This window comes from Cibotium barometz, chromosome 29, assembly GCF_041138505.1.
Source record: "Cibotium barometz isolate CiBa-2024 chromosome 29, ASM4113850v1, whole genome shotgun sequence".
NCBI lineage: Eukaryota > Viridiplantae > Streptophyta > Polypodiopsida > Cyatheales > Cibotiaceae > Cibotium > Cibotium barometz.
This window is the reverse complement of record NC_141074.1, coordinates 32,940,638-32,968,414: the sequence shown is the minus strand read 5'-3', so window position 1 is coordinate 32,968,414 and position 27,777 is coordinate 32,940,638. Positions and strand designations below refer to the sequence as shown.

Genomic DNA, 27,777 nt, shown 5'->3' with positions numbered 1-27,777 from the left:
CGGCCTTACCTTGTGCTTAATGTCAAATAGGGAAAGTCTAGAGACTCCATGTACGTAGTTGCTTAAGACTAGTAATAGAGGTCGGTGCTGGAACATATAAAGTGGCCTTACTCTGTACTTAATGTTAAATAGGAAAAGTCTATGGACTCCATGTATATAGTTTCTTAAGACTAGTAGTATATGTTAAACAATTTTTAAGTTTGGCTGGCCTGGTGTGGGAACTAGTCATTTGTATATAAGTCATTTTTTACAATATTAGCAGTACACAATCATTCCCTTGCAATAGTTTACTTACGAGCTCCTCTTCCCTCTTCTTGCTTGCTTATGTGTGCCATTGAATATTGCTTTCTTGATGGACGCATGCTAGATAAATTTGGTTATAGGTTGTCTTTTTGCATTAACTTCTTCTTCCCCCACCATTCTAAGCATTAAGAGCTCTACCTTCACCCCATTGACAAAGGAGCATTTTGGTATGATAATGGAGTGAGGACGTGATGGACGAGCTAGTGCACCCACATAGGAAAGTTGAAGTTTGTAACTCTAAGGTAAGGCCCAATGCCAAAACATATTTGGCACCACTACCAGGGACTAGTTAGCTTTGTTTTTCCATCCATTCTAAGCTATTGGGATCACCCAATATTGCTTGGTGTATGATGTCACACTCAGAAAAACATATGGTTTTGGAGTAATTAGATGTGTTTGTTTGTTGCTTTTGGTTTTGATTTGAAGTTTGTTTACATTAGGGCATTTTAGTGAGATTTTAGTTTCATTTATTAGAAGGGCAAAACCCTGGTTCATTAGTGATTTACGGGTGATTCACATGAAATTCAAGCCTAAGAAGCTTAGATTTCATTGGTTTGAGCCAAGAAATAGCTTAGCAATTGTGATTAGGAGTGGAATCTACTACGAAAACATGAGAATTGAGCTTCATTGGGGTGGGATTGTTAGTTTTATTCATGCATTTCATAATTATTCATAAAATTTTTGTGTATTATTGGATTGGTAGATTAGAATCATGCAAATCCATAAAAAAATATTTACAATTACTTGCACACCAACCATTCACGAGGATTAAGACCATTAATCACTCCCCATCAAGCCCAAAAAGTTTTAAAAAAACTAAGCTAAATCAACTCTTGAGTTGGGGATGTGATCCCATAATCTTGTGCAATAAGGCGTGAGTCTGGACACGTGAGCCATGAGCCGTGAGTCTACTAAACACGTGAGATGTGAGCTTGGACACAAAAGCCATAAGTCTAGAGGTAGGAATACTGAACATTGTACGGACCAATGACAGCATTGGGATTCATTGATGTGATTTAAATTGATTAACTAACGTGGATTATGTCTATAAGTATAGGTAGTGAGATGTGTGAGGGTACTTATTGAGATGTCACACACTATGAGGGTACCGATTGAGGTGTCGTGCAGATGGTGGATTGAGTGGTGGTATGAAGACAAAGATCATGTGCTAATCATGATATTTTTGCATTAGCATTTAATTGATCATTTGTAGTCTATTATATGGCTCAATTTTATATGCATATGTGCACGAGGTTATTTTATGTGCGTAAGTGCACAAGATTATTTAATGTACGTGTGAGCACAAGTAGTTGTGTATGTATAAGTCCATTTAATTTATTATTGGGAAAAGGTTTTAGCATGTGTAAATCTTTGAAACTTAGGATAAGGTTATTTATATGTAAAGGCAAAAGCCCCAAAAGTGAAAAAAGGTCCTATTATTGGCCCCAAGGACTGAAAATATGAATATGACATAGATACTGCATGTGTGAGAAAGAGCCACACGTGTACTCAATGCTCTTGTTCTTGTGTTGTTAAGTATTTTCTTATGTTATGTTATGTTATGCTATGGTGTGTTGATTTAAGGTGTGCAACTCTTTTATATTTAAATTGCAAGCTCATGTAAATACTTGGAGAAAAGATTCCTATACAGAATGCCACATGAGATATTGTATGAATGGTGAGAGCCACATAAAAGAATGTAGAAAAGAGATTTCCACATGGCGTGATGATGTGTAAGGGAGATTGGACTAGAGGCTATCTATATTAGAAGCCTCTAATTATATGGTTCACAACATTTGTAATAGAGTTTGGTTAAGTGTGCTACTTTGTGTCTCTCTCTCATCATGGAGTTTTTAGTGTGGTATAATCCACCCTAAATATTCTTGTTGATTATGTGAACCACCATGATTAATCCCAAGTTTTGGCATTCTTAACATGGTATCAGAGCTAGCTCAGGCTCTTGATTATGGTGGATATCTATGCATATAGTAGCCTTTGTGAGAGTTTGTTTGATTAAGCATATTGTATGATTTTGCATCTTTTATTATGAAAAAATTAAGCACACTCTATTAACATTTAGATTACATTTGGAGTTTTGGAAGCTATCCATGAAGTCAAGGAATGTAGATTTCAATATTATAAAGGCTATGGAGTTTACATCAACAACAAGAAGGATTTGCGGTTGTTTATGGATTTTGCCTCATGGAATTTGATTTGGGCATAGGGGAATGCTCAATTTTTAAAAAGGGTTGCTATTGTGAAGGGATGTGTTATTCCATTAGTCCTTTGCACTTTGGCAAAGATGGTGAAGGTGCATACTTGGCCAATTAGGGGCAAGTAGGTTATGGCAAAGAGTGGAAGCCTATGTTGAGCTCATCGAAAGGGGTGGAGCATGGTAGTTTGCTCATGGAAGATGAGAAAAATTAGTGTGGAAAGGCTCACACAATGGTTTTGGCACCTTTGATTTCTCAAAAGAAACCTATGAAGAGTAACCTTTGAAGATTTGGCATGCAAAGAGGAGGAGCATGCAAGTTGCGTGCTCAATGGGGAGCTTATTGTAACCATATGGATGGCTATGTAAGGAGGAGGTTTATTCATGTAAAAAGACAAGCCAAGTATGTAGAGAAAGAGATTTATGAAGGAAAGGTTGGCACAACCACAGTGGTATAGCCAGTTGAAAGCGGTTATCTTTGGAAGTTTCACAAGCACTAGCCAGTTGAAAGTGGTTATCTTTGGAAGTTTCACAAGCACTAGCCAGTTGAAAGTGGTTGTCTTTGGAAGTTTCACAAGCCAATAGGGTTTGCATATTCTAAAGAACAAACACTAGCTTATGGTAGAATTCAAAGCTTGTGAATACAGAGGCTTGGAGGGAGTTATTAACGCTAAAAACAAAGAGTTCAATAATTTGTATGGGTAGCATTCAAAGCTTGGCAAGAGAGACACTTAGAGGGAGTTATTAAATGCTGAAAATAGAGAGTTCAATAATCTATATGAGCGTATGCATGGCAGGTACGGTCTCATCCTGCTTAGAAAGGATGGGAGAGTCAGAACAAGTTACAAAAGCAGAGTCTAATAATCTATATGAGCGTATGCATAGCGGGTATGGTTTGCTTAGAAACAATGAAGGATGGAAGAGCCAAAACAAGTTACAAAAATAATGAAGGATGGAAGAGCCAAAACAAGTTACAAAAATAAGTAGTGCCTTGCGCTTGCAACTACAATTGGCTCTAGAGAGGGCTGCGAACCATGGGAAGGATAGAGTTACATGAAGTGACATGAGTATGTCTAGGTGCCTAGGACTTCATGCAGTCAATGCAGTCTCTCAAAAGGCTGGAGTTGTGAAGGATACTGTGGTGTGAGAAAGTATGAGCAAGCTAAGGAAACAACAAAGGGGGCATCATAACAAGTATTAAGCAGTTGACGGTTGGCATTTCTAGCAACCATGATCACTGTCACCATGAAGCATGTCATGTTAAAATCATCGTGCTTGTGTTGGTCCTAAGAAGCACAAGTTCACTTGTGCATAGTGAGAACACCATGAGGATCATCTCATGAGAGTAGCATCCTTATCTCCAAATAACTTTGAGAGATAAGGTGCATTTGCTATCTTTTCATCAATGATGACCAAAGATAGAGACAAAAATAGACTTATAATGTGTGGTGTAAAGGGGCCCCAATTAAGCCTTGGTCCACATGTAGCTTATAAAAAGACATGTGGTGGTCACATTGGTGTGAAGGCACCCAACGAGAGGTACAGAGGGGCCGAGTGAGCCACAAGTTAATGAAGAGTCGCAAATTGTGTCTATGCAAGACACACGAAGTTGTACATTTTTCCCCTCCATATTCCTAAATAACGAACGAGTATCAACTTTTACAAAAGCTGTGGTGTTTTTGACCATATTGGATGGGTGCCTTGCCCTTGCTTGCATGCATAAAATATATATAAAATTGTCTCACCGAAATTATAAGGGTCCCTTGCCTAAGCTCACACGTTCTCAAAACGGTTTGTAATGTGGTGTGCGTTGAGTTATGCATGCATGGGTGATGCACTTTGTGGGTTAGTTCCTTCTCCCGGGCACATGGTTATTCAAAAAGCACTTAGGTGGCTCTGTCCAAGGAAAACGTTGCTCATAACGGAGTTAAGTGTCTAGACTAGTAGACACATGTACATGCAGTAAGTGGAACACTCCAATCGAACATTTTAGGGGATTTTTGAAAGATGACTTTAGCACAATGCCAAATTGTCATGGGGGAGTGTTTGGTTAATTGGATAGTGGCCGAGTGTGAGCGGAAAGAACACACCCTTCGCTTAAGAGGGAGTGTTGAAATATGTAAGCTCAGGTTATTTGGTTAATTGGATAGTGGTCAAGTGTGAGCGGAAAGAACACACCCTTCGCTTAAGAGGGGGTGTTGAAAAATGTAAGCTCGGGTTATATGGTTGAGTGTGTGAACTCACCTTAGAAGTGTAAGCTATTATCTTATGAGTTATGTGGAAAGATAAGAATGCCACATGAGATATTGTGTGAATGGTGGGAGCCACATAAAAGAATGTGGAAAAGGGATTGCCACATAATTTAAGCGTCCTTGTAATGAAGCTTGTTGTTGGGAACACAACCAAACCCTTAAGCATCCTGCAAGATTAAAAAATCAAGACCTTTGGATTAAGATTCCGCCACACATTCATGGTGATGGATTTTTAGAGAAGAGGGTCATACCAAATGATCCTCGAAAGGGTTTATGTGAGAGTCGCAAGGCTTTTTCACGATTGGGAAACCAATCACATTTATATATGAAAACTATCCTTGAAAATAACCTTGAAAACTGGGAAGACTCATCTCATGGAAGGAGGCATTCTTGCCAATGAGTCTGACACACAATGGCTTAGACTGCTTCAGATATTTGCAGAGGGTGCAATGTAAAACCTCATACCACGTTGATTGATATCTATAGAGCTTGTAACAAGATGTTGGATGGTGAAGATGAGGACCAAGAATGTTGGATGGAGAAGATGAGGACTAAGATATGATCCCCTCCCAGAGACTGCCGACTCTAAGGATTGGATTCACATTTTGCAACCATGGACACTCTTCCACAAAATCTTGGGACAAGGTTTGCATGATTGGATGGCGCTAAAGACACATCCATCTTCTTGCTTGACACATTCAAAATAAAACCAACAATGGAATCGACTCACCTTGAGTTAGAGTTCTCCCAAACTAGCTATGTGGCCCGCCTTGGTTGACACTAGGGCTAGCCACAACATTTTGTCTTGGGTGATGTAGACCTCATTAGGCCTCTCACCAATGCCCTAGCAACATTCCAAGGATTAATGTGCACAACCTTCAAAGACTACTTTTGCAAAAGTGGTTGGAGGTATTCATTGATGATCTATGTGCACATTCTCGATGGACAGATCATTTGGCTTGCTTGAGAAAAGTGTTTGAGTGATGTCGATTATATCGTATTTTCTTAAACCCTTTAAAGTGCCAATTTTGGGTCAAACACGGTGTGATATTAGGACACATTGTCTCTAAGAACGGTATATCCACTGACGACAGTAAAGTCAGGTTGATCTTGGAATTGCCCAACCCACTAATTACAAAGGTGTATAGAGATTTATGGGCCACGTTGGGTATTATCGCCGCTTCATAATATTTTATGTTGAAATTTCCAAACCATTATATAGGCTACTCATTGTCTTTGAATGGATTGAAGAATGCTAGGAAGCATATGATAGATTGAAGCAAAAAGCACTAGCCAGTGTGCCAATTCTGAGACCACCTAATTGGGACCTTATATTTCATGTGCACATCAATGCATCAAACTTTGCTATTAGATGCGTATTGGCATAGCCCGGTGAGTTCAAATTGGACTACCCAGTCTGCTTCGTTAGTCACCAATTGAATGATGCAGAGGTGAATTATACCACCACATAACGAGAAGGGCTAGCCATGGTTTATGTTGTCAAGAAGTATCGACATTACCTATTGGCCAACAAATTTGTATTCTTTGTGGATCATCATGCCTTATTATACTTGGTGAACAAGCCTTGCACCACGGGAAGAATCACATGCTGGTTGTTATTACTATTAGAATTTGACTTCACGGTCACAGTAGGAAAGGGAACACAACATGTGTTGGCCGATTATATGTCAAGAATTCCAAATGGGGCATCGACAACTAGTGTTGATGTGATGACCTCTCTGATCCTTGTTTGTTCAAACTAGACATGGTGCCCGAATGGAGTGAAGAAATATCAGATTATCTAGCTTATGGTTTTCTGCAAGAATGACCCTTGAACAAAGATAAAATGTGTCGGCTTGTTAAGCTGGCTGCACCTTATCAATTAATTGCTAGAGAACTATACAAGCTAGGTAAGGACAATGTCTTAAGGATATGTGTGCGGGAAGACGAATTTGTCACAATATTAGATGAAACACACTCAAGGATATGTCTTAAGGATATGTGTGCGGGAAGACGAATTCGTCACAATATTAGATGAAACACACTCAAGGATAGCTGGAGGACATTTCGTTGGGAAAATTACAGCTCACAAGGTGCTTTAAGCAAGACTATCATGGCCTACATTGTTTGGGGACGCCATAGAGTTTGTTAAAAGGTGCGAAGAGTGTCAGCGATTCGCCATTCTACAACAAAGGAATAGGATGCCACTCACCCCCATTATTGTAAGACAACCCTTTCAGAAATGGGGAATTGATTTTGTTGGACCTATTAGTCCAGCTGCGCATCCATCACAAGCCCGATATGCGATCGTGGGTGGCCACAGACTATTTCATGAAATGGGCAGCGGCCAGAGCCTCTAAGTGAGCTGATACACAAACAATAGCTAAGTTCTTATATGAACAAATCATTTCGAGATTCGGCTGCCCATTAGAATTAGTCAATCGTAGTTCACACTTCATTAATGAGGTGATTGATCACTTACTTGCTGGATTCCTTGTAGTCCACTAGAAGTCATCCCCTTATTATCCATAGGCTAATGGTCAAGCGGAGAGTATAAACAAGATTTTGTGTACTATCTTGACAAAAACATTAGAAGTAAGTTGAATGGATTGGGAACATAAGCTGACGGTAGCTTTATGGCCATATCAAAAATCATATAAGGTAGTGACGAGATACACTCCCTTCCGTCTAGCTTATGGTGTTGAAGCGGTAATGCCTATGGAGTACCTAGTTCTAAGCCTGAGAATTACAATGCAAGAATGATTAACTGAGAATACATTAGCTGAAAGGCTAATTGACTTAGAGAAACTTGACTAATTGCATCACATGGTCTTATGATCGAAAAGTTACGAAGAAAACATTGGTTTGACAATAACTTGAAACAAAAGGAACTAGAAACGGGGGACCTTGTCCTCATGTATGGTGTAGGAAGCACCCAAAAAAAGAAACTCAAGTACAGAGGATTAGGACCTTTCCGAGTGTTCGAAATCACACCTTAAGGGTTAGTTATAATTGAAACAATTGAGAGTGTACAAATGGAGGGTTACGTCAATTGAAGCAAGCTTAAAAAATATTTTGGACCACGAACCCAAGAGATGCTCGCACAAGAGCATCTTTTAAAACAATGAAAGGAGCTCGCAAAAGAAAAAATCAAGCAAGCTCAAGAAGAAGCTAAGGCAAGAGAGGCCAAGGCTAAATAGATCCTCCAGAAGAGGGTATTGCATGTGAACATGGTTTCACTAACCCTCCTTGATGAGGATAAACTGGACATTGAGCCAGCACGGCTCAGGGTGGAAGTCTATATGACTAAAATTCATATGACGAGCATTGCATTAATAGATATGGAATCAAGTCATAATCTCATCTCATATGAGACATGGGTAGCTCTAGACAAACCACACCTTGAGGGCCACCAATGCACAAGTACGAAATGTGCACCCAGTAGACTTTTGAATTTTTACAGGGTATTGGAGCCATGGTTCAAAAAGTCTAGGAAATGCTATCCAATGTAATATCCAATGGGAAAAGAGAACGGCACAACTAAACGAGGGCAATATTGTCATTTTTGTGCCCTTATGGAGCCCAATAAACAAAGGGAAGCAAGCTATGATCAAGGATATGGAAACACCAAGAATGGTAACAGTAGCTCATGTACTAGAGAAGGCATCAACCCCACAATCCATACACAAAAAATAGCCAAAGTCACTAGGTACTTAGCAGGTACTTAGCAGTGGGTGCCTAAGTCAACTTGGAAACTAGCTATACAATGATGCAAAGGGAGTAAATAAGGAATCAGGGAAAAAACTTCAAAAATCAGACAAGGAATAGAGATGGCCTTCAAATGTTAGCTGGTAGTATTTGAAACGAAACCACACTCCCACAAAGGTATTAGGACCATATTAGGGAGTTTAGGAAAATCCCATTACTTTGGGAATTTTCCTTTCAACCTAATTTTTGGTGTATCTTGAGCATACCAATTCCAAAGTTGTCGTCGAAGAATGTGGATTTAGAACCTACTCTTCAATAGCTTTCCAACGATATGTCACATGAGGGGGTTTTTGACAAAATCTTAAAAGGGTTTACCATGCCCCCTATGTTTGATCTTGCAAAATGGGAATTGGGATTTTCCCAAACTCCTTAATATGGTCTTTACTCGTAAAGTAATGGATTCGAAAGGAATTGCTAGTGGCACAAGGCTATTACCAGGGCAGCCACAACAATATCGGTGCCCAAATCCCACCCAAAGCCCATCATTGTTGTTTGCACAAATACCTTTAGAAACAAAAGAAGGTACAGTAAGAGCAACCAAAGCCAAATCCCAGCTAAAACAAATGCTAGGAATGCATAAACATTGGTGTGGAGAAAGAAGCCAATTCAACATGATGAACTAAAGATAACAAACTCGCTACTTGTACCCACCACACACTAGAGGAGCTAGGCAATGTTATTGTTGAGAAGAGGAAGGAAAAGGTGCAACAAATGGACACAGATACAAATCCCAATCAATGGGAGGGAAAGATCAAGCACTCTTTAGTTGAATGGAGGGAAATATCAGGCACTCTTCAGTTGGATGGAGGGAAAGATTAAGCACTCTTCAGTTGGATGGAGGGAAATATCAGGCACTCTCACACGGATTTAAAACGATTGCCAACAACAAATGCCCATAAGTGCCAAAGTACCACCTTGGTTTCCATGGCAATAAACAAATGGAAGTACAAAGGTATCCATTACTAAAAAATGGATAACGGTCACTTTTTCTTCGACCAATCATGGGACGCCACAGGGCATACTTCATTAAGGTAGCCATCCAGTCCGACGACGGTCGTGCCATAAAATCAAATTTCTTTCTTTTTTCGTGCATTCTGCGTTTATCATTCTCCATCGTGTGTGCGATCCCCGAGCTTGCATCTCCACGCCTTCGATTCCCATCTGATCATCTGCCTACGAAATCGATATATCCGAGTTAAGGTGGGAGATTGTACCTTGCCTTCGCATTTTCTTTCCCATTTTTGGGTTCTTTTCTTCTTGAGTATAATCATACTTGCATGATAGGAAGTTCATACAAATACAAGAGTTTATTTAATTGCATAAGTGTGTTTGATTGCTTTTCGTATTTGCAAAAAACCTACATTATCATCGTTTCACAAAACCTCGCAAACAACAATCACAATGGTAACTCACACACTGCACTCTCACGGTACTACATTTTCACCAAATCTCATTGGTGCATATGAGTCTTTTGTTCCCTGACCTACACACTTCATAAACTACACTCACCAATTAACTCTCAAACAAGGTATATGCACAAACATTTTCATGGGATTGCACCCTGCGAAAATACTGTTTCACAACAGGATTCATGGAAATACTCTTTCACGGGATTACACCCTGCACTTTCACGGGATTACACCCTGCACTTTCACAAAAATACCATTTCATTGGTTTAAATAGTTTCACGATTTTAGCCCATCTCACAGAAAGACAGTTTCATGATTTTAGACTAACTCACGGAAAAACATCTCATGACTTTACACCCTGCACTTTCACGGTTTTTACCCACCTCACGGGTTTCGAACCCTGTCATCTCACAGTACATAAACCTGCACTTTCATGATGTGCAACTTCTCGCCTAGAAATTCACACCTCCTTATTTTCTCACAACACTAACACACTTCTCATCAAATATAACCTTACATACACGAGAGAGAGAGAGAGAGAGAGAGAGAGAGAGAGAGATTCTCCATTATGTCTTTCACTCACTTAGCTTTTTGTGGTGTTCCATGGTGGTGATCAGCTGCATGCATGTCCAGCTTTCTTTTCATGTAATGTATGAGCTTTTTTACACCAGCTAGGTGCCCAGTCTTGAACACATTATGAGGGTACTGGGTGATGGCCTCTACTACACCACCAGACACCACACAAGGAAAAGATGTATAGATACCAGAATTAGGGGGCTCCCAAATGCTCAACCCCAGGGCACTTAATAACCTAGAAGATTTCCTCTGATCCTTTGTTGATCAAAATAGATCTAAATCAAGCTGTTGTCCTCTGAAGAGGTTGATCCAAATCAATTGCATTTCACTCGTCTCCTAAATCCTTACTCTTATGCATCTCAGGTCTTAGGAGAACCCAAGCGAGTCTGAGTTATTTTTTGGAAAAGTTTCTCAACCTTTATGCCACAGTCGAGTCTGAGTTATTTTTTGGAAAAGTTTCTCAATCTTTATGCTAGAATCAAGTATAAATATTTGAATTTAATTGAGGATACAAGGCTGTGCATATCTTTTCCTATGAATATCAGGTCACGATGCTATGTTGGTCTTGTTAAGCTTTCTGGATTTTTTCAAAAAATTTAACTAATAGGAATGACTATGGCTCATAATACGGATTCAAAATCATTTATGATATATTTCTAGTTTTTTTTGTGTGTGATGATCCTGTAAATCTTTTATGATTAATACCAATTGTTTAAGCAGTAGATGCGAATTGATCTAGGCATATGGAGATATATCCTTAAGCTAATTCGGCCGCCCCAAATCTCATTCACATGGATTGATAGAACACCAAATATGGATGTGCATTACTTTTTCCTTAATCTACGGTGCCCAGCATATTGTTAATAGGCTTATGTCCGGTCATGCATGGCTGATGGTCCTCTCAATGCTGATTCAATAAATTGATACATTAGCACTACGCGGACTTTGGAAATTTTATAAGGCCTCAATATAGGCCAAAGAATTTGTCTATATAACTCACAATTTGAGAACTTAACCCTCAGTTTAGTTAGATGAGGGGAGGTCATATGCACATGAGAATGTATATAGTTTCTCTTGTTAAAACAGGGTTGCCCGAAAGCCGCCATTAGAACATATTTCATAATACTACTAATATGTAGTGACAATGATGATTTTTTACATATAGGTGGCTTTCTCCTAGCTTAACATGACTACCAATCCTCTGAACAATATGTGGATTATTGTGACATTTCTAGGGATTATCTTTAGAGATACCCAAGTGCTTATACCTTGATAAACTGTAATAGATAAATCTAATTTATTATGTTGATATGATTGGAGATATCTACTGGTTCTTTTGGGATTACTGAGAAGCTAGTTGTTTTTTCATATAATAGGAAACAATATTGGATCTCTTTATAAAGATCACTAGGTAGACAATTATCTTCCAATTTTTGAATTATCCCTTTAATTTGTGACGATACTATATTCTAGACATATCAAGGGGAATGATTCCATCACTACATAAACCATAGGCTATTTTGGGTGACATCTATAACATGTGATAGGTCCTTTGACACCTGCAAGACACACACGGGCTAATTCTTTGTTTGTCTGTTTGGATGTATTAAAAGACTAAGGTCATGTAAAAGGGTAGGAGAAGGGTGTGTGTGTGAATGGACTTATGGTCCACTAGCTCACCTATTTAAAGGCAAAGCTAGAAGGCATTATGTAGAGTGTAAAGGCCAAGTTGTATGCATAAGCAACTTAATAAAAAAGATTTGTTCTTGTATTTTTGGGTCTCTCTCCTCCACTCATCTTGATCTAGCATAAGCACCACATTCTCTCAACATGGTATCTAGAGCTTGGGTAGATTAGGTCACATTTTTTGTGGTGTAGACTAGGTTATCCACATCTCACTTCTTGTGGAGCTGAACCCCCAGCCAGTGGAGGCCTTCCAGTATAGCCGTATCTTGGCGTGCTCTCAACTAGGAAGTTCAATAGCACACCTAGGCACTCAATTTCGTACCATCAATTGCTAGGTTTACCCTCAAGAGGCCACGGCATTGAGCAAGCCGGCGCACGTTTTTCTGCATCGCTGCTGCTGTCGTACAGCCCATCGCCATCTGTAGGCAATTATGGGCAGTGTGAGCTTAGGGCTTTTAAAGCCCATGACCTAAGGGCTTACTCTCTTAAGTTTCAGTCCTAATGGCGGCCTGAAGCGCGCGCAAGAGCCACAAAACCAGGGCAGCCCTGTGAGGAAGCCATGGAAGCTTCAATAAAAGCTTTAAAATAGTGTTTTTTTACACTAATCTTTCTTAATTGATCTTAATCAATTAAGTGCTCCTTGAAAGTGCTTTTGCTCCAGATCTTCTGAAGTGGTGGGCATACACCATGAGGTGTTCATAAGCCTCATTGTCATCAACCTTCATCAAGTGTACAAGGTTCCAAATGTGCTTATAAGCACCAAAGGTGTTGCTAAACACCATTGGTGGGTGTAGCCATTAGCAAAGGGGAGCCTCTTGACATTACGGAGTGCTTCTAAGCACTAAGAGTGTTCTTAAACACTAATGGTGCATCTAATCACCAATGCAAGTGTCATTTGACACTAAAAAATGTGCTCTTAAGCACTAATAAAGTTGCTAAACACTAATGGTGATCATAATCACCAAAGAAAGTATTTCTTTGACACTAATGAAGCTCATCTCCATCAGAATTTGTGGTTGGGCACACACCCTAAGTGCTAAACCATAAGCTTCATCAACTTAATCTCCTTTTATGCAACATCCTTGGCTTGATTAAGGGTTGTTGCACTCTTATAAGCCATTCTCTTTCTACTTAAGCCAAAAACATCACAAATTTTCTAGTTTTCTTCTTCATAAATCAGCCCATTAACACTCTTGTAATCTCCCTTCAATACCCAATGTCAAAGGAAAACACCCAAATTAAGAAGTTCTCAGGAGAGGGCTTCCACACTTGGCAAGTTCTTGTCAAGTATAAGATGATGTCCAAAGGTTTTTTGACCATTCGTTTCCGGCACTAAGGTTATTGATCGAACTAAGGCTGAAGATATTGAAGATGATGAGAGGGCACAAGCTATCATCATGCTCCATCTTGATGAGGCTCTTATTCATCATGTGGACCAGCTTCCAACTGTAAAGGAGAAATGGGATGAGCTTGACAAGCTCTATGGAGCTCGTGGTAAGAATTCCAAGATCTCACTTAAAATTGAATTTTTCAGCTTGGAGCTCAAAGAGTGAGACGACATTGGAGCCTTTATCTCTCATTTGAAGGGCCTTATGGCTCAACTTGCATCAGTGAATGCGAGAATGGATGAAGATGATGCAGTGGCTGTTCTGTTAAAAGCAGTCAAGAAGGTGTACCCCACCTTAGTCACCACCCTGAAGAACATACCTAATCCCACCCTTGAAGGAGTCATTCAATCTTGTCTTGAGATGAAGAAAAGAGGCCAAAGGGAGGAGCTGAATCTTTAAGTTCATCGAATATCGAACAAGCTTTGTCACATCAAGTGATCAAAGTAAGGTGTGTCCATTGCAAAAAGGTAGGACATTTGGCAAATAATCGTTGGATCAAATATCCCAACAAGATGAAATGTAACAAGTGTAAACAAACGGGACATATCACTTCTAAATGTCATAACAAAGAGCAGAGGCTAACTTTGTATCAGCCTCTAACTCCACTGAGCACTTGTTTTAAATCTCAATGTAACAACACCTATATTCCTAACCTTGTATGCCTAATGTTATAAAGGCAACCTATGTCCAATACCACCTATTCCAATTCTTTCATAGTTGGTATTGAGGGGGGGTATTAAAAGACTAAGGTCATGTAAAAGGGTAGGAGAAGGGTGTGTGTGTGAATGGACTTATGGTCCACTAGCTCACCTATTTAAAGGCAAAGCTAGAAGGCATTATGTAGAGTGTAAAGGCCAAGTTGTATGCATAAGCAATGTAATAAACAAGATTTGTTCTTGTATTTTTGGGTCTCTCTCCACTCATCTTGATCTAGCATAAGCACCACGTTCTCTCAACAGGATGGATGCAAGTAAAAGGATCTATTCTCTCAAAATATTTTCATGGTTTATGCTCTATAATAAAAAAATATTTTTCACTTAATGGAGTGAGTGGCTCCACGTACTTGTAACATGATTATTGTACACAAATCTATTGTTATATAATCATGTTTAACGTTTTTACTGGTCAAGTTCTTGGAGTTTTTCTGACTGCTGATATAGAAGATTGAAAAAACACACGCACACACACACACACACACGGGTGCGCTAAAAGCTTCACAACTGTTGCATTTGCATGGGCTCTTTAGAGAAAAAAAGAGAAAGAGGAAAGAGCGCATCGTTACTTGATGAAGTGAGGAATCTGCTTGCAAATGTGTGACAGCACTGCCTCGCAAACTGGCATGCATAACCACAAATGAGGGAGTCATAATAGAGAGAGAGAGAGAGAGAGAGAGAGAGAGAGAGAGAGAGAGAGAGAGAGAGAGAGAGAGAGAGACTAACCTTGTAAAGGAGTGAGAGAGAGGGGAAGACAACACAATCTGTCAAAAAACTGGCACAAACACATACGTATAAATAAAAATAGTAAGTGAGAGAGAGAGAGAGAGAGAGAGAGAGAGAGAGAGAGAGAGAGAGAGAGAGAGAGAGAGAGAGAGAGAACTCACCCACATCAATAGCAACCAACAACTGCAATGAAAGCGAGGAGAAATATGAATGGATTTGAATCCAGGAGGAGAAATATGAATGGATTTGAATCCGGGAGGAGACCTGATGAAGGAGATTTGAATTGAGGAGGAGATGCGGCCTCTACAACGCAGCCTGAAGGGAGGGAGGCGATGATGAAGAGCCTGCAACATAGCCTGCGGCTTTGCATGGAGGGAGGGTGGGCGGAACTGACAAAGTTGTAGGTGAGGGCCCAAGGCAACGGGTGTAAAGTCCAGTGTACATGGAGGAAAGGCGGTGGTGACAGCTGTACGTGGGAGGGCCCATCAACTCAAAAAAATGAGACACGTGGCTTCAGGGAATTGCAACACCTTTTATGTACAGTAAGAAGGATTTCAAATCGAAATGTCTTGAAAATAAGGTTGGGCGTACATCATAGACTTTGGAAGTTTGGTTGGGTATATATAAATATATTATTATATTGTTATTTAATTAAAAAATTAAAAAATATATATTTGTTATTGACTCTAGAGTCTAAACGTTAACACTCTCTTTTTAGTAACTCCACATTGTCCACAACTAGAATGGGCCCTTGAGGATTAAACATTTAAACTTAAGAATCATGATTCAAGATAATGATTAGAAATTTAAATGCTCGAGAGTCGAGGCACAGATAACCTTGATTCATGAGTCATTCTGAACTGCTTGACGCTTCCTTTTCTAACAGTCAGCTGTGCAACAAAGAGGAAGCTCCTTTGATCTTTATCCTAACTACCACTTCCCTCTTCACTTCTGTAACCACTGAAAGACAACGATCTATCCCTCTATATCTCTCTTCATATGCTATTCAAGCTCCCAAGTCTCGATTTCCCAAAACTACCAATTATAACAGCCAGCCTACCCCTTTGAGCTTTTGATTCTTCCTGCCTAAACGTTTCTACCCCCATTTCTATCAAAATATCAATATCAAATGAAAATTTCAATTAATATATAAGATTTTTAAAAAATGTGCAAGACCCTTGAACTTGGTTTCTATGCTTTGATTTACAGGTGCATAAGAGTTATGCAATTAGTCCAACACCAATGTCTTCACGTCTATGACTACGATATCAACCTCAAACTAAGGTAAAAAGAATTTATACATTACATTATGACTAATACATATAAGTTGCATGTGAATCCAATGCTCACATTATTGTGGCATCACATTCTCAAGGGTAGAGGGGCTAGAATATGAACATTTTTAACATCAAAATTCACATTATCATTATTATGGCATCACATTCAAGGGTAGATGGACTAGAATATGCACATTGTTTTTAACATCAAAATTCACATATTGTGATAGAAGAAGAAAACTAAGAAGAAGAAGAAGAAGAAGAGAGAGAGAGAGAGAGAGAGAGAGAGAGAGGTCCTTTGTTCAAAAAAGTTGCATGGGTAGATATATCAAACACTGCTATTGCTCAAAGGACATGCCCACCAAGATAGGATATATATATATATATATATATATATATATATATATATGTAGAGAGAGAGAGAGAGAGAGAGAGAGAGAGAGAGAGAGAGAGAGAGAGAGAGAGAGAGGGAAGAGGATGGGAGAAGAGAGAGAGAGGACATGTGTAATAGAAGGTATAGAGAGATATTGGTCGTTAAAAAACGTTCGCTCCAAAGTTTGCTCCAAAAAGTTCGCTTCATGCCTGTCCCCAACTAGTATGCATTTTTTTATTGCAACATCAATACCTATATATGTGTGTGTGTGTGTGTAGAGAGAGTTTGCACCAAAAATAAATAAATTCTTCTGTGTGTGTGTGTGTAGAGAGAGAGAGAGAGAGAGAGAGAGAGAGAGAGAGAGAGAGTACAAATATGTTCTCTTGAGTATTTTTTAAAATGAGCATGTGAACCAAAAACATATTCTAGTTATGGGCTTAAAGCATATATTTGCCCCCAAATCCTTTATGTCACTATCTTTTTATCCTAAATATTTTTTTACAATTCCAAAACTAAGAAGCAAGGATGGAAGAGCAAAATCTTCATTTCTTCAATTTACCCTTGAAGTACTTACTTGGGACCAAAAGTTCATATATGTTTAATTTCTCTATCATCTTCATTATGCAACAAGTGGATAGCAAATGAGATCATGTGGACATTCTTTTTTCCTTTTTTTTTTGAGAGAATGGTAGTCAATCTAAGAGATTTTCCTTAGGTGTATAATAGTGACATTCTCCATGCGGGACACTATGATGGAAACAATATATTTAGTGTATTTCACAAATCTTGGCCTCAATACACATACATTTTTATTAAGATTTGAAACTTTTGTATCTTCATGTGTCTAGTTAAAAACTTGGCCCATGAACTTTGCCAAAATTGGGCATGTAGGAAAACTCAAAATTTTCTTTTACCCTAATGTATATACTGGCTCAAGTTTTGAGACCTTGATAGCATGCCACCCTATCAAGGGTGCAAAGCTCCAAAGCACTCGACTTTGATAAAAAAATTTCTTTTACCCTAATGTATACATTGGCTCAAGTTTTGAGACCTTGATAGCATGCCACCCTATCAAGGGTGCAAAGCTCCAAAGCACTCGACTTTGATAAAAAAATTGGGAAGTTCTACTTGAAAAATTCCCAAAGCTCCAAAGCACTTGATTTTGATCAGAAATTGGGAAGCTCTACTTCAAACCCCTTTGTGTAGCTTTTTTTGTACTATGGTTCGTGCATACCGATACTAGCAAAAAATGTCCTTGTGTGTTGGCCTTAGTTTATTCATGTTTTTAAAAAATAAACTTTATGTTAGTGACACAATTAAAGGTGGAAAAGATGGAAGCTGATTTTGATAAGGCAAGGAGTATACTCCAAGCGCAACAACACCATTATACAACCCGAGCAAGCATATAATGTACCCTAGTTGTATTAAACATTACGAAATACATTTCATTAACCATTAAAGATTAGTTGTGTGACTTACTTCTGTCACCCATAATGGAATATTTAAAGAGTATTAACAATGCATAGCATTGTGAAAGTGTTGAACTCACTCTTTAGTGCCACTTTATACCACAGATTGAAGCATGTGTTGTATTTTTTAATAATTAATGGTAAAAGATAAATCACAACATCTTGATTGAGATTGATTAAGATTTGCACAACTATTATTAAATTGTCTATGCTAAATCCTCACACCCTTTACATGATCAACATTGGAACTATAAAGAAACAAAACTATGGAATTATTCAAACCATCATTACTTTAAATAGCAAAGAAATATCTAAGGCATACTAAAACTTTTACATTAATGGATCTAAATCAAATGTGTCGTTGGGTTTTGAAATCCAGTCAAGTTATAACGTTTGTTGAAAATGGTTAGAAGAAGCACCCTAATCATTACCCTAAGGTTAGCTTGTCACCTTTTTAGTTGGGGAGAGCAAGCATTCTTGCTTGCCTTGCCCTTCAACTAGGAAAAAATGCTACATTGAGCAAAAATATTGAGTCTACCCAAATGTGTGGCATGGCTTAGTAGAATGGTAGGCCTTAACAATATAATGAAAAATAGGTTTTGAGGAAAAAATTCTCTGTCACTCTTTGTCTCTCTATATCTCTATCTCTCGCTCTTTGGTGCTTCATTATTGGAGGTGTGCTTTGCCTTTTTACAAGGGTTGGACAAACGTAGAATATGTCAAGTTTCAAGTGGCTTTTTGAGTAAAATGTGAATGTGAATGACTAAAGTTTGGTACCATTCCCATGTCTAAATAAACTTAACCCTAGGTTTGGCAAAGGTGCAATTTTTACGTTTGATATTCATTCTCTCTTTATGTTCCCACACTAGGTTGCTTACATCACAATGATGTGTCGCAAGTTTTTTGAAGCAATTGCGCTTTTTGGTGATAGCATTTCTATGCACCCCCACAACTAAGTTACTTGGCATTGGGAATGGCATCTTTTCTCCTGGACTGCTTTTTTCAAGCGTCGACTGTTTGCACGATGCCCATGTTGGAACAACTCTCATCTAGTTAGAAGGAAAGGCCGAGTGACTCACTTATCCATGAACCCCAGGAGGGTTTCAAATGATAGATCTCCTTTTTGGATGAGTTACAACATAATTCTTCACGAAGTGCATGTTATGTTGGGTTCATGGGCTAGCGGCCGGGCAAGTGTGAAGCCCCCTAAACCATTAGCTCAGGGCCTTTACACATCAGTGGTGGAATCGGGTTTTAAAGGAAAAAGTGCATGGAATCCCTAAAATTGGGGGAGATTGGAATCCGTCTGGGAGATCTCCCTCGTCTATCTGGGGGAGGGGGGGGAGGATGCACGACATAAGATTGGAATCCGTATGGGAGATCTCCCCCGCTTGTGCTTGTGAAGGGGGGGAGTCTTCTTGTGCTCGTGCTTGTGAACGGGGGAGTCTTCCCCTGCTTGTGCTCGTGAATGGGGGAATCTTCCCCTGCTCATGCTCGTGAACCGCTCCCCATCTATCTGGGGGGGCCCACGGAAGAGTTCGAGGATGCCCGACATAAGTGTGTAAACCACCTCAAGGTCACAACGTACTACATAATTTGGGAGGGAATACTTGTATTTGAATTTCCGGTCAACTATTTGATTGTTTTATGTCAAACGAGTACTAAACTAGCAGAGCTTGAAAGCTAAGCAAAGAGTACGTGTGGATGCGAGAAACTCTTGGACTTTTCCAATCCTCAATGAATTTTTTTTTTTCCTACCGTTGCCCTTTGTGCCATATTATTTTATTTATTCGTATTTTTTGGCGTTCTACTCCCGTAACATAAAATTGAAAAACTATTATTTTTTAAATTCTAAAATTGCAGTCAAGCACAGAGAAGTTGAGAACAGCACGAGACAGTCATTATACTTTTGTAATTTCTAAAATTTTTAATCGGAATTTTGATATGGAAGGGCATTTTGAGGACGTTTTCATAAAAAAAAGAGGTATTTGAAAATAAAAATCAGAGTTTTTGTACACATGTGGCTCTGCTCAAGAAAATGATAAATTTTTGTACTAGGTACACCGATTTAAAAAATTATCTTTAATTTTTTTAAAAATATTAAAAAAATCATCTAACTAAGAATTAAAATTAAGCTGCCCAGTGCCCACAATACACAGTTTTCCATGTTAAAAATTAAAAAAAAGGAATTTGATTCAAAAAAAAATAACTAAATGAAACACATTTCTAAATTTATCTAGAAAACATAAGGCAAAATTTGTCATATTCGAAATTTTTATCAAAAGTTTCCTTGTTGGGTATTTTGAAAAAAAAAAATTAATTATTTTTTGCTTTTTTCCTCGGCGTTTCCATTGGCTGCAATTTTCCACTTTTAAGGAATTTATTTGAACGAAAATATAATCCATCTGCTGTCATTGCAAAAGTTATAGAATCTCTGGAGAAATACAATTTTTTTTCAGAATAAACACTTTTTTTTTGAAAAAGAAAGATTATACCCAAGATCAAAAGAAAAACAAAAAAAAGGGGATTTTACTACATTTGATTATCCAATCACAAAAAAAGCTTTTCTCCTTGGAATATTCCCGCCCTTTGTGTCTCCCATCAAAGCTTTACACGGAGAATTTTCTCTGTTACACAGGCAAAAGTGTGGTTTGCAATCAAGGTATTTTTGCTTTTTGGGTTCCAGAGAAAAAAAAAGAGAAAATCTTTTTTTTTTGTTTGGGGAAGTCTTTCTTTTCGAGCAAGTAAAAAAAAGCTACCTTAAAGATCGAATAATTAGTTTTTTGATTTTTACGAACCGCTATATTGGCAGCGGTGGCATCAATGCTTGGTTTTTTCTTGCTTTTTCAGCTAAGTGGGTTGTCATCACACAGTGTCAGAAATGAACTTTTTTTTCTAACCAAAAAAAAAAGAAGGATCGCGTCCCTAAATTTAGCAAAATTACAGGCTGATTTTCTCAATTTGAATCGTGAAAATTACACCGAAGGACTGTTTTCTTCTGAAAAAATTTTCACCTCAAAATTATTAAGCGAAATTTGATTCTTGGGTTGTGAAAATTTCAGCTCTTTTTCCTTAAATTGGACACTGAAATTCAGCTATAAAAGAAGAAAGAAATTCAGCTCTTTATTTATTGACAGGCTTATAGATAGCCACTAAAATTCGGCTATTAAAATTTTTTTTTTTGGGGGGTTGTTTCTGTGTTAGGTTTTCTCTATGCCGTTGAGCTGGCTTTGCTACCTCTTCCTCTCCCTTCTCTCCCTCTGAGTAAACTTAACACATGCCACTCTGTGTACCTGCCTTCACCGCCTTCCTGCTGCATAAACTCCACCCTGTATCGGTTACATGACTGTGGTGGAAGCCCTAACAAATACTTTCATCCGGGTTTGTTGCCATCACCTTCATCTAGGGGGCACTCACTATACACAAAAGTGCATAAAAAGCATCTCAAAACCTGCATTAGATTTTTGGCCATCTTCTTACATTGCAGCTTCTGTTGGTACTGTAATAGAAGTCAATTTTGCATTGAAAGCTCTTGGCTCTGCTTGAACATCACCTTGGAGCTTTGCCACTGCATTGGACCCCTCTTAAGGGTCAGATTATCTTTTGATTCTCTTCTTCTTTTTCATTCACTACATTGCACCAGATCAATGGGTTTTGCTGTGGAGCACATTTTCTCTTGATTATGTAGCCCGACTTTTAAAGCTTCTATGGATTGAGCTTTCCATGTTTCAGTCCATTTGTTTCGACATGAACTTTTTTGGGCAGCACCAAGGTGCAGGGTAAGTCCATGGTAAACAGCAGCATGGTGTAAGTGACACCGACATCGCCATTTCATCATGGTGCAAGTGCACCATAGCCGGTTGCTGGTATAAGCCAACATTGACAATCACCATGTCATCATGTGGGCACTGAACTGTGACTGTGCATTTAATGTGGACTGCTACATTTGACATGTCACTGTCTTAACTCTTAAGCATTCAATGTCAGGGTAAACAGGAACCAATGCCATTGCAAAGCTTGCTTGTGCTCTAAATGATACGGAGAGACGGCAAAAGAATACCAGATTGGACTTCACAGAAGCGTAGTGGACAGCTACAAGCATCAGCCAAATTTTGATGAAATCATCACCAAGCAGCTCTAGGTAACCAGGTCAATATCTGTGTTGCCCACATTAGTCCAAATCACTGGCTTTTATCATCACATGTATGTGGTTATAAGATGAATAGAGACATCAGTGGCGAAACTGACTCATTGAGGCAGAGCTCATCATCCAACTACTTGGTGTACCTTTTCCTATTTAGTGCTGCCTTCATAGTACTACTGCCTTATCTGTTCCCGGCTGGTGGCATGCTAGTAAGGTCAGGCAAGAAGGTGGAGGTGATGGGGAAAGAGAAGAGTAACAGCTACAGCAAGAGGATGCCATCGTCGCCACCCTCTTCTTACCCCACTATCTCCTCATCCGACTACCTGATGAATCGTGTGTACAACTCGGAGAGCAAGTGTGAAGCCCTGGAAGTCCTTGTCATAGACCTTCAGAAGGTGGTCCACATTGAGAGGGAGAAAACCTTGCATCTAGAGAATGAAATCCGGGTCTTGCAGATCTCTGAGAACTTCTTGAAAGAAAGGATACAGTATCTGGAGGACAGAAGTTGGGAGTCCAGAAAGGACTCAGGATCTGGCTACGCGTCTTCTATTGAGCTTTTGCTGCAAAATGCCCATGTTTCTGATGGCAAGAGGGACACTGTAGACACCATTGTCCATGAGCTTTTGAAGATGGTGCAGGCAGAGAAAGATAGAACATCTGCTTTAGAGATGGAGATTAGAATCATGCAAAAGTCTGAGGCCATTTTGGTAGATAGGATTGAAAAGCTTGAAAGCCAGTTTGCTGCTATTTGCAAGCAAACGAATGTATGCGATAGCAAAGCTTAACCTATGAACCCTATAAAAGTTTGACTGTTTTTGTGAACAGGTTGAATTTCAAGGGTTCAATGTTGGTGTACACTGAGTTGATTCATGAGTTGATTCAGATGTGGGCTCAAACCCCACACAAGCTCGCGCACGCGCACGCGCACACGCACGCGCGCGCGCACACACACACACACACACACACGTGCATGCAGTGCTATGCACACAGCCATGCACTGCACAATGCAGCATTCAGATGCTTACAATGGTAAACTTGAGCGCATATATGCCTTCAGAGATGTATGCATGTTTTAACCGATGTGCCTTGAGCGTGTCAGTAGTGATATTTGAATATCATATGGCTCAGTTTTATGGAATCCAGCATTTTGAAGGATGTGTAAGACTCTTTGAAGTGGGGATTTATGTCTCTTTCGGATGGTATGGGTGGACAAACGGACAAAGACCTCTACTAAAAGCTGCCAGATCTGTTGGCTCTCACTTTGTCTGAAGAGGGCAACATCTTGGTGCTACCCAACTTCATTTTCGACCTCACAAGGTTCTCTCTATTGAAGCCACCCTAGTTTGTGGCCAGTCAGAGCAACCTCCTAAGCACAGCAATGATGGCGTCTGGTAGTTAAGGGCTTATTGTCTTTGTTTGCCAATAGGGCAGCAGGGAAGATTCAAGTCCACACATATATGGGCCAATTTTTCAAATACTGGATCATGTGTGCCATCATCCATGGGTAGTAATTGTTAGAATTTGTGCATCTCACTAGTATGTGGGACTCGACCTTTTATTGGCACACATGTATTTTTCACTTTTATGTAGGTCGTGGGCTGGCAGTCGGCCAGCTTCTGGTCTCCCTATTTAAGGTCCCCTTCCCTTCTCACTTGTGATTCATCCCCCCTATTCACCCCTATTCACAGGCACTTGTTCTTTACAACATCTGCTGGCTGGTATTGCCATTGTAAAACCTCATCCTACATAATAAGATGTTCATTGTCTGATGTCTCTCTCTATCTCTGTGCCTCTCTCCCTCTCTCCTATGTTTTGCTTTTGCATTGTGCAACTTTATCATGGTATCAGACGACTAGGTCCCTGCTGCCCACTTTTGCGTTTTGCTCCCTCTTCTAAGTTTTTGGCGAACGAAGACATTGCTGCGTTCTTCTCATGCTCTCCCTGCTTGATCAGCGTTTTCATCACCAATTGCTCCTGCCCTGCGTTTCCTCGCAGAGTCCAAGTACAATCTATAGGAGTTGCATTGGTTGGTGATTGGTGGGCTGCGTTTTATGCTGAACCTGTGTTTTTCTTCTGTGCCTCTCCTTCATTTGCGTCTTCTTCTGGATGTGCTCCTGCCCCTTGCTTTTTTCCTTTTGGGTGCAAAGGTGCTGTGTTGGAGGTGCTGCGGTTTGCTTTTCTTTTGCGAGGAGTGTGTCCTGTTTTACAGTCAGGTCAACAACTGGGGGTGGTGTGTTTGCGTATGGTGCAGCCAGATAAGTGGCTTTGACAGATCCTGTCCTTCCCCAGCTTCTTTTCCCTTCTTGAGGATGCTTTCCGGTGTGCTTTGGTGGACTGTTTGCTGCTGTCCAGCCCCTTTCTTTCACAGTTTTGAGAGGGGATTGATTGATCCTCATGACTTGTTCCGTTGGAGAAGCGTTGAAGATTGGTGGAGTGTTGAGATCATCGCTGGCACAAAGGCTTGCTTGCAGAGGTGTGCTATTGCCGTGGATATGGGTTTCCCTCTTGGAGGAGGAATTTGTTCTTGTTTCTCAAAGGTAGGTAAGGTTCCCTCCTAATGGAGAGGATCAAGCACTTGCTACAGTGCAACAAAGAGGACAGTGTCATTGCTACCCTTGTGGAAAGCGGGTTCATTTGGCCAAGGATTGCAAGACCCACGGTACAGCCCAGGTTCAAGACTAAGTTTTCAAAGAAGGGCAATGATCATATATAGGGTAAGGACTCTGATACTTCTAGTGTCCCCAAGGCTACAAAAGTGAGGGAGGACCTGGATGGTCAGGCTCTATAAGGCTCGTGGGCGGGAGAGGGGGTTGTCACAAGCTCTGACTTTTGGTGCATGGGACTAGTGTGTCGGAGTTCCAAGTAGTTTAAATATCCGGAGAGACAAGTTCGTTTTTTTTTTTTTTGGAGCTATGGACTGAATGTGTTCCACATCTATTGCTTGGTGTGGTAGAGATTATGGACTGGATGAGTTTCAAGTTCATTGTTTGAGGTTTTGGATGTGGTGTGTTCATAGTCCAATGTTGGGGGATTATGGGTGCAGTGTGTCTGGCAGCTCATCATTTTATTCTTGTAGTTCACCACATAGTGGTGTGGGAATTTGGAGCCAAGCAAATTTCTTTGCTGTTCAGGGTGGCATTGAGTTTTGAAGAGACAGGTTGGCAAGTGCATTTTCCATGGTGTATTCAGTATCCGGCCGGTACTGGGGTGTCCATGGTCGCATCTTCTTCATCAATTTTCTTCTTTTGACTTTTGTGCACTATGAGCTGCACAGAGGGTGTTATAATCTGTTGGCTCTCACTGGTTTGTCCGAATGGAGGGCAACATCATCCATGGGCTAACAGCCCCATTGATCACCTGTGCCATCATCCACGGCCCCATGGACAGGCGTTGCCTGGTATGTCAAAGGCATGAGTTTGTTCTGCATCTAGCCCTTGTTCTGCATAATTTTGAGCTGCTTTTCCTCTGTAATCCCCTAGCCTGCAGGCACTGGTCTGATACCACCATATTTCCATTTTATTTATATAATTTGTTATAGGGGGACCCTATAGGCATCCTCCTACGTTTAAGAGATTATGAATGTTTGTGCTACTTTGCTCAAATCTTGGCTTTCTGCAGATGCATGTCTGTGTGCATGGGGAGGGGGGTTTGTTGTGGCAATTGTTAGACATGCATGGGGAGGGGGGTTTGTTGTGGCAATTGTAGAAATATGCAAATGAACATCAAACTGATGCAAGGGCATGTACTTATCAAGTGGTACTGAGAGCTCTCCGCTTCAGTAAGTCTTACTCTCATCAAGACCCTCTCTTTATTCTGTGCCACCTTCCTGCATCATCATAGCTGTCTGAGTGACTCGACTGTGCAGGTCTCCTAAGATTGATGCGCAAGGTAACCATTTGGAGACATTCTAGGTAAACAGGACAGTGATAAATAGCATGGGATCCCACACTTCTTTATATAAACCCCTGATCTTGCTGATTGAACCTGCCACTTTTGCTAATCAATATAGCACCCACTGCCCTCGTGCTCACTGCGTCCACATGATCCCCTGTGCTACAACAATCGGTGTGCTGTAAGAAGCCATGGTCTCTTGCCGCCATGCCATCGCTATGTGACCCTTCTTGTTTCACTAGCATGGCAGATAGATAGTATGCCTTCAATCATGCTCCTCACCATACCTCTAGCCCCTCGTATGGCCAATCGATCAGAGCGAAGCACCATCACCATATCCCCATAGCACGACGTCATACGCAGCAGCACCCACCTCACGAGTGTCTGTTGCAGCCATATGATCCACCTCGGCAGCCCACCTCAGTATCCTGTTTGCTTGATGATACAACGTAGTGGTAACATATTTCCAATGGTGACCAAAGGTCTTAAATTCAAATCCTGTTTTGCACGTATCATTTTGCTCCAATTGTTTCTAAGTCCCAAACCCAAATTCACCCTCACTCCATAATGTAATGGAAACTACAAAGTAAACTATGATTTATCGAGTAAACTAAAAAGTAAACTATACTCGCTTAGTAAACTATGATCGCGTAGTAAATTATAAAATAAACTAAGATGGAAATTTTTTAGTTTACTTTGTAGTTTTCTTGGTCGAGTTTATTGGGCCGAGTTTACTTCATCCAATGACCTCGGAAAGGCCTCACAATTTAGATCAATGTTGCCATCCATTGATCTCACTTGACAAGGGTCTTTAAGACACCGTGGTAGATAGTGTTACCTACCCAGCTATAGCCCTATATCGAGTCCACCACTCGCTTAGACTTTGCTGCTAGCCCCACTATCAATGTACCATAATCTTATTATTTTTTAACACCATTAAATTGTAACTAGACTTTTCCCACACGAGCTAATGCCACAGCATAATTTAACGAAGGATACATGTTAAAGAATTTGTCGCTACGCATTGAAAGCATTCTCACCAATTGTTCTCGTTTCACGTGTTGAGGTTACTTCCCTATTTTTTTCTTTTTCATGAAGTGTTATTGTTTTTTTCAATATACCTATTAATTGAGCTGTTTTACTATTAACTTATTAATAGTATCATTCATGTGCGTATACCTTTTGCCACTTAGAGCTAAGTTATTTTTGTATCCAAAGTGACTCCCATGGGCAATGAATTATAATCTATAATGGAGGTGATTTAGGGAGGAAGGGTTGTCAGAACATAAAAAATGAAGACAACTATTGTAGACAGCAAAACACAGATGAGAGAGAGAGAGAGAGAGAGAGAGAGAGAGAGAGAGAGAGAGAAGCTGTATAACTCTGCTATATACATTAGAGAAAATTTTAGAAATACACACTGGGAAGTGTGGGGGCAAGGGGCCATTTTATATGGCCCCAGGCTGTTGGTCGGCTAGCCTAAAACGGCACGACCAGCCCTAGAATGCCCATGACCAACAAATGAAGCAGTCTGCCACCAGCTGCTTAAAGTCGGCCAAGACACGTGACCAGGTCGGGTACCAGAACTAC

General features: G+C 40.0%; 1 protein-coding gene across 1 annotated transcript; it reads left to right on the top strand.

Moving 5' to 3' along the window:
* Positions 1–21,267: 21,267 nt before the first annotated feature.
* LOC147622067 (uncharacterized) lies at positions 21,268–23,448 on the top strand. Its single transcript, XM_086823145.1, has 2 exons — positions 21,268–22,053; positions 22,140–23,448. The coding sequence occupies exon 2, from the start codon at positions 22,371–22,373 to the stop codon at positions 23,079–23,081; it is 711 nt and encodes a 236-aa protein (XP_086679271.1). The 5' UTR covers positions 21,268–22,053; positions 22,140–22,370; the 3' UTR covers positions 23,082–23,448.
* Positions 23,449–27,777: the final 4,329 nt, after the last annotated feature.